This window comes from Sinocyclocheilus anshuiensis, unplaced genomic scaffold (genome assembly GCF_001515605.1).
Source record: "Sinocyclocheilus anshuiensis isolate Anshui unplaced genomic scaffold, SAMN03320099.WGS_v1.1 scaffold1983, whole genome shotgun sequence".
Lineage (NCBI taxonomy): Eukaryota > Metazoa > Chordata > Actinopteri > Cypriniformes > Cyprinidae > Sinocyclocheilus > Sinocyclocheilus anshuiensis.
In genome coordinates this window covers 32,049-43,898 of record NW_015549673.1, presented here as the reverse complement: position 1 = coordinate 43,898, position 11,850 = coordinate 32,049, and the positions used below count along the sequence as shown (strand labels likewise).

The 11,850-nt window shown below is 43.9% G+C and overlaps 1 protein-coding gene across 3 annotated transcripts in view; it reads right to left on the bottom strand.

The window, feature by feature from the left end:
- Positions 1-11,634, bottom strand: part of LOC107660332 (integrin alpha-X-like) — a 54,030-nt gene extending 42,396 nt beyond the window's left edge. For all 3 annotated transcript variants that reach the window (XM_016449622.1, XM_016449624.1, XM_016449623.1), the window contains exons 1-5: positions 11,508-11,634; positions 11,170-11,315; positions 10,779-10,932; positions 10,207-10,339; positions 4,780-4,853 (exon numbers count right to left, since the gene is read on the bottom strand). In XM_016449622.1, coding sequence (XP_016305108.1) covers positions 4,780-4,853; positions 10,207-10,339; positions 10,779-10,932; positions 11,170-11,315; positions 11,508-11,561 — 561 coding nt within the window. In that variant the 5' untranslated portion in view covers positions 11,562-11,634. The remainder of the gene's footprint in view (positions 1-4,779; positions 4,854-10,206; positions 10,340-10,778; positions 10,933-11,169; positions 11,316-11,507) is intronic.
- Positions 11,635-11,850: the final 216 nt, after the last annotated feature.

Genomic DNA, 11,850 nt, shown 5'->3' with positions numbered 1-11,850 from the left:
GGACCCTCCAGCCACGATGCCGATGGAGACTGGCAGACCCACATCACAGATGGTGGGCTGAGGGTGAGCTGAGGGGCTGACAGGGGACAGCGGAGGCAGTGGTGAGGACTGATGAAGAGGTGGTGGGAGAGGGAGGCTGGGTGGGAGCTTTGAGCAGTCCAGGGTTCAGGAATGGTGTGTGCTGCCCACCCAGACAAGATGGCAATTCCCAGAGGGTCACGTACAGGGGAACAACCTCCGTGGTCGCTTCAGGACTGGCAGATAGTTCAGGGCAGAAAGAATTCCAGGCCGACAGACAGTTCAAGACAGACAGACAATTCAAGCACGACCTCCGTGGTCATGACAGGACAGACAGACTGTTCAGACAGTTCAGGGCAGACTAACAGTTCGGGCACTACCTCCATGGACGTGATGGGGCAGACAGACAGTTTAGGGCAGATAGACAGTTCAGACAGTTCAGGGCAGACAAACAGTTAAAAACGGCCTCCTTGGCCTTAACAAGACAGACAGAGATTTCAGATGATGACAGAAAACTGGGAAATTCTGAATAAAAGTCTATCAGGTCCCCTGAGTCCTGCCTCAGTTCACCCTCAGCGGTGGTACAGTAGGCGGGGCATTCCTCCATGTCCTCGCTCTCCACTGTATCATCCCTCGTTGCCGGCTCTCACACCTGGTCAGATGATCCGTGAGGCTCTGGCTCCAGGGCGATCCTTAGCTCTGTCGCTCTTGCTTGCGATGGCTTGTTGGTCGCGGCGGGCTTTGGCTCTCCGTCTGAGGCAGGCTCGGGCAAGCGTTCCGTGCTGCGGGGTGATGTTCGGCTGGGCTCTGGAGAGGGGCTGGCTAGACCGATGGTGAATGGAGAGTCATTGCCTATCAGCACCCACTCCACGAAGGCGGCAAAATCCCCTTGAGGTCCACAAAAACCGCCGTGTGGACCTCAAGAGGAAGCTCCCCCTGCTCCAGCAGGCGGAGGAAGAATTCGGGATGGTTGGGTCATACTAATAAAAGAAAAACTTTCAAAAATGGAAAATAAATGGGGGTAAAAAATGCAGCTAAACTTTTTTTTTATGTGGTCTGGTATTCTGCAAAACCTACTGCTGCAAGGATGATGAAGGCACGAAGAAGATAATAGAAATAAATCCTTTGGTGACACTTTCTATGAAGCCCGTATTTATAATACATTATAAGAGTATTCTTAAGGCATTATAAAGAATGCATAATGCATTATAAAAAAATGTATAATATGTTATATCAACTCATGAATAATCATAACAACAGTTATAATACATCATAATACTTACGTATTTGTGGTTATAAGTTTAAGAGTATGATTATTTATAACACACAATGAACACCATATTAAATCTACTTCATTTACAGAATAATGGACTGTATCATATCTTGACATTGTTTATTTAAGATCTGCACAGTATCTTACTACAGCTTGTGAGTGGTTAGATGTTGAGTGATCATACTCTTAAAAGCTATAACCACAAATAAGTAAATATTATAATATATTAAAACTGTTCTTATGAATATTCATGAGATGATACAACATATTATAAGGTTTTTTTATAATGCATTATGCATTCATTATAATGCCTTAAGAATACCCTTATAATGTATTATAAATACGGGCTTTATAGAAAGTGTTACCAATCCTTTTAATAGATAATCCACAAGATGAATAATTCTCACACACAGGGTAACATCAAACAATACCGGACATTAATGAGAGTGGAATATTTTATGTAAATGTGTATATCGAAATGAAAACAGATTTTAAAATCGTTGTTTACTTCATTACTTTTCTCACTCCATGAAAAAGAGTGCATACGCATGGGCTAGAATGTCCGTATGGTGCGTATATATTTACGCCAAGTTTATTTTTTATAAATCCCGATATGTGCGTGGAAAATTGCGTATGCAATTTCTATGCCCATTTTGTGCGTACGCAACGTTTATTAGGCTACATATAAATATTATGAGAACATTACTGTAAAATAATATTGTGGAATCTTTGTGTGCCCATGTTTTGTACACACGTTACCGGAAGAGTGCATTCACAACGGAGCTACACATTCATGACTAGAACAGTTAAATTCGCTTGTTCATTTGCAGCCTTTTGTGCAGTTTGTATGTTGTAATATTGTGTTTATTTTATTTAATAGCAAAGCACTTCAGTTAAAAGGTGTTCATTCAGCTCTTCAGCTTCAGCGCACGCAACTCGAACAGCAATGCACAACATTAATAACTATAACTGTCTGTCATATACAAAACATTATAAAGAGAACACTATCGTAATAACAAGGTGTGAATTCTTTGGGTTTATTTGCATACTTAGTCCCTAAATTTACCTAGTGCAGTTGTGCTGAAGAGTAGCGCTTGTGCTTAGACTGTGGGCACTCAATGTTTTAGGCTAATATCAATATTGACACCAGCTTAGTAGTTCATTATAGGTTGTGGATAATGATGCAATTGACCCAACTAAACTGATTTATTTTGATTAAACTGAATTAAGTTGTGTGTAAAAATGTCTTCAATTAAATTAACTAAGGGTAATTAATTATTGGTAATGAAGTACATTTTCTAAGTTGAACTGACTAAACGTTTTTTTTTTTCAGTGTAGTACGTAGCTTAGTTCAAGATCACTTTGTGCAATTGAATATTTTTGTGCATATACAAGTTGTAATATTATGTTTATGTTGTAGAAATATCTGATTTCCACAGTTTCTGATTTCAATTTCTGAATATCTGATTTCCAGTTTACTGGTGTTTAGCTCTTTAGCTACAGCACACGCAGCTCAAACAGCAATGATGCTATTTGAAATAGTGGTATTAATTTAAGATGTTTATTTTTCAAAGTCATTGATGCATTATTAATAATAACCACCACTTTTAACTTATTATTTTCATCAACAATATGTTTAATTAAAAATCATTTGGTTATTGTCTGTGCGGAGGCTATTTAATTTTATTTATCCATGGCAGATGCATTTTGATTCTTTACACGTAAGTAATGTTGTTTTGCAGGGTCGGCACCAGCCCATACAAACTGGCCCCTGTGGCACCGACACTGCTTGTTTGCTTTATTTAAGCATTATTTTATTTATTTGTAAGGCTTTTTTTTTTTTGATAAAGAAAGTTGGTAATAGGAGAGTAAAATTAATTAAAAAACTTACACTGATTCAAATTAGGCTGCTGTACTGTATATGTTTGCTTTATGTTGAAGTGTTTGAGACATGGATTTTAATGGTGAGACTTTTTTTGTAATCAGGCTGTCAAAAATTATATAAAAATTTTGATTAAGATTTATCAGCCAACATATTGTTTATTGGCTTTCAAATATAAAGAATTATGGGTTATCAGTATTGGCCAAACCCAGTCAACAAGTTAGATCATGCAATGATCACAGTGACATCACACTTTACACATCACATACTGTGATACTCACACTGTGAGTAATATGTGAGCTTATAATTGTGTAATATTGTGAATTCAAGATGTTGAGCAGGTTGAGAGGAGGCAGCTGAAATATTGGTCACCGGGGCGACATTCTACTTCCTATTTCTCAACACTGGAAAGATACTGCAGAATCTGTTAGCAAATCGTTTGTGCTTTACAGTTGTGTTATGGACTCAGCATGGAATTGTTACACTGGATAAATGGTGAGAGGTCTCTTTAATTGCTATTCACATATGCTCATGTGATATTATAATGCCAATATGCACTGTGGCCTGGCCCTGTGTTAGCAGAGTACTGGCACATGTACAGGTACATGTGAACCAGTTATCTTTCCAGCTCAGGTGTAGAATTACCTGGCTTCAGTAATCACACCTGCTATAGAAAATGTAATGACAAGAGCAGTAGTAGTTAGCAACTGATTGCATTGACATATTGCTCTCTGTGTTTCAGGAAGTGTCAAGTCTTTTCAAGGAGAAAAATAAATGAAGGTTAAGAAGCAAAAAGGAGTCATTAAAAAAAACCTCCAGAATCTGAATGCATCCATCAAATATAAATATTTGTGTCAAATGCCAACACCAGGCTGAAAAGAATACAAAGTAAACAAGGATACTGATTTTTTAAACACTGTGTTTTTATAAAATATGAACTTCTACATGATGTTTGTGATATAACAGACCAATATTGGAGAAGTTTTAGATAACAGTGAACTCACACTAAACTAACAGAATGAGAGTTTAACACAATGATAGCACAGTGGTCTCACATGGTGAGCTCGTGACCACATCATGAGTATCCAAAGAGCTCATGGTGAGATCACTGTAAGATCAAATTGTTGACTGGGAAATGTTCATATCAGTGCATCCCTAGTCTAAATCTAAATAAAGATGTACAATCTAAATCTAAATAAAGATGCATACTTATATAGACATAACCAATGAATAGTCCTTTGCAGCCAACTAGTGACTATTTTAATTTTAAAAGTATTTGTTTTCCAGTAGATGGCAGCAATCTTCCACTAAACTATATGGCACATTTTCTATGTTATTACCATAAATGAATTTAAGAAATGTAGATAAAGTACATTTTAAACAAAATTCAAAGTCACTGATGCAAAAAAAAAAAAAAATACCCGTGGTACTATAGAAGAACTTGCCTTTTTGTATAATATAGATGTATAAGTGTATAATAAGTAATATATATATATATATATATACTGTATATTACTGGATGAAAAACTCAGTTAAACTTTTAATAAAAAATAAAATACAAATAAAAAATAATAGGGAAACAATAATATATGGAAATGTTGCTGACCTCAGAAAGGGCCACACTGAAACCCCCCTGTGATAATTCCATCTGAAAAGAGCTGAAGTTCCCTGTGTCAGTTCCTACAGCAACAGAGAGAAGGAGCATGTAGGATTTCCTTCAGTGAGATTTATTTAGATATTTGAGTTCCCTTTCAGTCAGTCATGTTCGACGTTACGTCAGCAGTGACTGACGAATTGGGATCTCACCGGAGAGTCCAATCACCTTCGAGTGTTAACAAAACAAGTCAATGAAAGTTGGCATGCGAGCTTTGCATCCCACACCCCGCCCCGCAGCGCGGGTATGTATGGAGAGCGCATGCAGTCGCACATTCAGCTTTTCGCTTCGGAACCAAGCCTTTCTGCTTGTGCGATCACTGAACGAGAGAGTGTCTGCAAGACACCACTATGTTGGTGTTATGGCGCATCAGCGGAGGTTTGCTGGTCCAGTGCTGCTGCTTTTTTTCCGGTTTGGACGGCGTGCTGCAGCTTATCAAACTGCGGTCACGCTGCAACCTCCCCTGTGTGCTTCAGCACTTTTTATCTAAAAGAGGAATATCCAAAAGAGCTCCACGAGTGATGCAGCATCTTTTTAAAGATGGCCTTCCACTCGTGTGTTTCTGGATGCGGTCGCTTCCTAGCTCCGTCTGATGGTCACGATCGCAGCATCTCGTGCCTGGGCTGTGAGCACGCTGAAGCAGCGCTCGTGGATGACTCATGTTCTCATTGCGGGATCACGATGTTGCGATCGAGACTCCTCTTCATCAAATGGGGGGAGTCCCCCTTGCTATGCCCTGTTCTAGTTCCTCTGTCTCACAGCAGCGGAGGATTACTTCTGCGTATGGCCAGGGCGATCTGAGGATCACAGTGCGTACTTTCCCGCCGAGTGCGTCTCCGTGGACCCCTCACTCCTCCAGCACATCGCTCCCTCTGGTGTTTAGGGGAATGTCCCTTCCAGCTAAGGGTATGTGGAAATCCCCCCAGTCAAGCGCACTATTGCGATGCAGCTTTGCTCGCAGAGCACCGCCGCCTGGCAGGGTAATCCACGCCTCCCGTCCAGAGTGACGAATGTCACGGCGCGGTCCCTGGGTCAGACGATGTCCACCTTGGTGGTCCAGGAATGCCACCTTTGACTGAACCTGGCAGATATGAGGGAGTCCGACAAGCACCGCTTCCTGGACTCCCCGATCTCCCAGGCTGGCCTCTTCGGCAACGCGGTGGAGAGCTTTGCCCAGCAGTTCTCCGCCACACAGAAGCAGACAGAGGCAATTAAGCACATCCTGCCCCAGCGGCCCACTGCCGTCAACACCCCGCCGCCGGCTGCTCTGGATCCTGCTCTTCAGGAGATGGTGACCGCACCACCTGCCCAACCGTGGAGCCAGTTAAGTGTCGCACCGCGCACTCAGACCACACTCCGGGACGCTTTGCCTTCCAGGTTGGGTCCCTGCACTCCACCTCGCTGCCCCACTGCGGGTACGTTGGTGGTTCCCCAAGTCCCGCTTGTTCGGTTTCTGGGGGCCTGGCTAGCGCTCCCTAGACCGTCTCGCTTGCTCACGAGAACCATCAGACTCGGCTATGCGATTCAGTTCGCCCGGCGTCCTCCCTAGTTTAGGGGCATTTGGTTCACCTCTGTTCCGAACAAGGATGCTCCCATCTTGCAAGCGGAAATCGCAGTCCTGCTGGCGAAGGACGCGATAGAGCGGGTCCCTCCAGCTGATATGAAGGCGGGGTTTTACAGCCCCTACTTCATTGTACTCAAGAAAGGCAGTGGGTTACGACCAATCCTGGACCTGCGTGTTCTGAACCGAGCCCTCCACAGGCTCCCATTCAGGATGTTGACGCAGAAACGTATTTTTCAATGTGTTCATCCACACGATTGGTTTGCAGTGATCGACCTGAAGGACACGTACTTTCATGTCTCGATTCTCCCTCGACACAGGCAGTTTCTCTGCTTTCCGTTCGAGGGGCGAGCATATCAGTACAAGGTCCTCCCCTTCGGGTTGTCCCTGTCACCTCGTGTCTTCACCAATGTCGTGGATGCAGCCCTCTTCTTGAAGTAGGGGCTGTTGAGGGAAAGAGGCATTTGCATTCTCAACTACCTCGATGACTGGCTCATACTGGCCGAGTCTCGAGCACAGTTGTACGAACACAGGGACGTGGTGCTCAGCCACCTCAGCCGGTTGGGGCTTCGGGTCAACTTGGAAAAGAGCAAACTTTCCCCCGTGCAGAGGATCTCTTTTCTTGGTATGGAGTTGGACTCAATCAATCTAAGAGCACACCTCTCAGTAGAGCGTGCCCAGTTGATGCTGAACTGCCTGGAGTCATTTCAGCGCAGGAGGGCGGTCGCACTGAAACAGTTTCAGAGGCTCCTGGGCATATGGCATCCGCTGCCACGGTCACGCCACTCAAATTGCTTCATATGAAACCACTTCAGTGTTGGCTTCACGACCGAGTCCCGAGATGGGCATGGCAATGTGGCACTCAATGGGTCTCAGTCACCCCATCCTGCTGCCAGACTTTCAGCCCGTGGTCAGACCTTGTCTTTCCTCGGGCGGGAGTTCCCCTAGTGCAAGTGTCGAGGTATGTTGTAGTCTCAACAGATGCCTCTGTCATAGGCTGGGGGGCCATGTGCAACGGGCGTGCAGCATCGGGCACCTGGACAGGGCCTCGTCTGCAGTGGCATATCAATTGCCTCGAGTTGCTAGCAGTATGGCTTGCTCTGCGCCGCTTCAAATTGCTGCTACACGACAAGCACGTGCTGGTCCGAATGGACAATACTGCGACCGTTGCGTACATCAACCACCAGGGCGGTCTACGTTTCCGTCACATGTCTCAACTCGCCCACCACCTCTTCCTTTGGAGTCAGAAGCATCTGAGGTTGCCGTTCAGAAGCCGTTCAGAAGCACCTGGGATGCCGTTCACATCCCAGGCGAGCTCAATCGTGCAGCCGACGAGCACTCACGCCGACCCACCCTTCTGGGAGAATGGCGACTCCTCCCGAAGACAGGCCAGCTGATCTGGAGATGCTTCGGGACGCTCAGGTAGACCTGTTTGCCTCTCCGGATACGTCCCACTGCCAGCTGTTCTACTCCCTGTCCAAGGGGACCCCAGCTGGCCTCGGGGCCAAAGCAAGTATGCGTTTTCCCCAGTGAGCCTTCTCGCACAGACATTGTGCAAGGTCAGGGAGGATGAGGAGCAGGTCCTCTTAGTAGCGCCATACTGGCCCAGTCAGACTTGGCTCCCAGAACTGATGCTCCTCGTGACAGCCCCTCCTTGGCATATTCCTCGTTCAAGGCTCGTTCAAGAACCCCCGGTGCAGAGAGTAGTGACGCGCTGGTCCTCCCATTCAGAAGCTATGCTACAGGCGGCTCTGACTGGGACATGTTCCGAGCGAGTTCATCTCAATTTATGTAATAATTTATTTATTTACGTTTTTACCTCTATTGCTGCTATGTAACTACCCTGTACAACCTGTTTGCACATTCTTCTCTTGTATATTCCTGCTCATCTTAATATTTATTAAGTCTACAGTATACTGTCCTACGCATTTTATTTTATTCTTATTTTTTAATCTTTTTTCCATACTTATATTTATATATAATTTTCTTGTGTTTGTGTTCTTTAATAATTGCACTGTCAATGGAGCGGACCTGACTTACATTTCACTGCTGGTCATGTATTCTCTATATAACCTAGCTGAGCGCATCTCAGGGTCTGCTCTCTGCAGGACATCTACCTCAAACGCTGCAAAAACAGAGCTGTTAAAATCATCAAGGACTCCAACTATTTTTAACTCTATTGCTGCTATGTAACTACCCTGTACAACCTGTTTGCACATTCTTCTCTTGTATATTCCTGCTCATCTTAATATTTATTAAGTCTACAGTATACTGTCCTACGCATTTTATTTTATTCTTATTTTTTAATCTTTTTTCCATACTTATATTTATATATAATTTTCTTGTGTTTGTGTTCTTTAATAATTGCACTGTCAATGGAGCGGACCTGACTTACATTTCACTGCTGGTCATGTATTCTCTATATAACCATGTATGTGACAAATAAAAATCTTGAATCTTGAATCTTGAATCCTCTGAGGAAGGATCTCCCTCCACCTTCAAAGTGTATGTTGCCGCTATTGCCGCACATCAAGAAGTAGTAGACGGCAAGTCCGTTGGGAAGCACGACTTCATCATCAGGTTCCTTAGGGGCGTGAGGAGGCTGAATCCTCCACGCCCCCACCTGGTACCCTCTTGGGATCTCCCCTCAGTCCTGACGGCCTTGAAGGAGGAGCCCTTCGAACCCCTGAAGTCAGTAGAGCTTAAGTTTCTGTCGCTAAAGACAGTGCTCCTCACTGCACTGGCTTTGGTCAAGAGGGTGGGGGACCTGCAGGCATTTTTGGTCGATGACACGTGCCTGGAATTCAGACCGGCCGACTCTCACGTTGTCCTGAGACCCCGGCCTGGATATGGGCCCAAAGGATATTGGCCCATATGGGCCTCCCACACCCTCGGCGGTCAGGCATGGCGGAACACCAGATGCCAGGTCCAGCACTCGTGTGTATGCCCAAGGTCAGCCCTTGTGCTGGGCTAGGTGCCTGTGTGTAGTGATTCTCCCTTCGGGTGATCCCACATGTGTATTCTTCCATGGTATGGCTTCCCTCACGGTAAGCCCGTGTCTTTCCCTCGCAGAGATTTCTCTGCCGTCTCTGTTGCGTAGTGATCTCACCCCAGGTGGGAGTCTACCGCAGGTACTTTCCATATTTTGCCCTGCCCTATGGCCAGTCCATATGTGTAACTTCCACATGATACTTCCTATATGCAGAATGTGGCTTCCGTAGCATTCCCCTACTTGGGTATGCTTTCCCAGTGTTATCCAATATCCCACTGTGTGGAACGGCAGTGGTGGATACCTCTGCCTAAGCCCTGTCTTATCTTCCGCCAAAACTGGCGTGGGGGGACTTGCCAGCTTTCGCAGGGCACTGGAGGGGGTCAGCAATAGTTACGTTTTCATAGGGATCCCATATTTGTCAGTCACTGCTGACGTAACGTCGAACGTGACTGACTGAAAGGGAACATCACGGTTATGTATATAACCCTCATTCCCTGAAGGAGGGAACGGAGACGTTACGTCCCGTCACCACAGTTGCTGTACCACCGCTGTACGGCCGAGGCACACCGTCTTGGCCCTTCAGCGAAAAACTGAATGTGCGACTGCACGCACTCTCCTTATATACCCACGCTGCGGGGTGGGGTGCGCGATGCAAAGACCGCATGCCAACTTTCATTGGCTTGTTTTGTTAACACTCAAAGGTGATTGGGCTCTCCGGCGAGATCCCAATTCGTCAGTCACTGCTGACATAACGTCTCTGTTCCCTCCTTCAGGGAACGAGGGTTACATGTATGTAACCGAGACAATCTCTACTATTGCTCAGTACCTTCAATGGAGAATATTTTTTCCCTTAGCTGGTTTAGTATCAAGGTGAGAGCACTGAAACTCTCTGTCTCAAACACAAACTGGGGTGATGAAGCGATCAGCTCCAGCTCAGGATGAGAATACTCCTTACCAACCTGACAAAACAAAACAAAAAATCATTTCACACATTAAAAATACCCAACACTTAGGGAATAGAAAGATGTTAATTGTTTGATGAAATCTATTCAAAGGAGTATGATTGCTCATACCGGTAATCTTATTCTTTGTTTGCACATAGCATAATAACGATAATTTACTGGTTATATTATAACTTCTCATTATGGAAAATTGCCGGAACTGGTTTCACAATATTTCTTAAAAGGTCCCCCGTCATGCAAAGATTTTACACCCTCTCAGGTCCTGTTCACACATGACCTCCAAATGGTCTCCAAAATGTCAATTCTAAAAAAAAAATCTATGCGTGATAGCACTTATAAGCTCTAAGAGATGAGTTCTATACTGACAGCACAATAGTGTTTCAGCTGTATTTAAGCTGGAATATTAATTTAATTTTACTTAATTATTTGTGTTTACCCCAATAGCAAATCGTGTGATGTCTCGTTCATTGGCTTTCAGGATGACATTCTTAAATTCCTCTTTGGGGTCATTTGATTTTCCATCAGTGATCACCAGCAATAACTTCTGAGAGTTGCTTCGCATGCCCACCTTCTCAGAAAACATCTCTTCTCTGAGGGGGAATAAAAGAGCAGTACAAAGAAATAAACCGCAACTCTGGTGTTTGGCTGAAGTTCAAATTATAGAAGAACCCATATATCTATACAGCATAATAGTATTTCACACCATCACCTAAGAATTGTTCTGCATTGTACAACAAAGAATATGGCAATACTGGAGTTAGAACAGTGCAAGCAATCAAATTAATAAACATTACAATTGTAAATATTACAATTACTGTTGCACTCACAGCACAAAACGTATTGCAGAAGGCGTGTATGTATCTCCCTGTGCCTGGGTCACATCTTTCATTAGTTGGTCGGGGTCTCGTTTCACTGCAAAGTTCTCAAAGTGAAAGACAGCCGACACTTTTGTGGAGAATTTGGCTACTGCCACCTGAGACACAGATACAATATGAATATAATACTATAGTAATATAACAAACGCTACATTTTTTGTTATGAAATATTTTTATTCAAACTACATGACTTTTAAAATCTGAACAGATTTTAAATCACTACAAGGCATCATACACCTGCCAAGTTTTTAAATGGCTACCGAGAAAAACTGGCATGTGCACATACACACCTGTGCTCGTGTATCCAAAAACATGGCAATTAAGTTCTTGATGAATCTGATCATTGTTTCAAAATTTTCTGAGGTGATACTGCCAGAGTCATCAAACAGAATAACTGCATCCAGAGGGGGAATAACATGACACTCTGAAATACACAAAAACAAAATCTGCAGGATGACATAAAACTGCACTGCAGCAGTGTAAGTAGTAATGCATAATTTATAATCTACCAGAAAAGCATATACTATGTGCAACATACTATAATTTGGCCACTAATTGTAATCCTGCATTCATTTAGAATGGATAATATAGTCGGGACACAGGGTTCCCCTTCAGCGAACTTGAGCTGCGTCA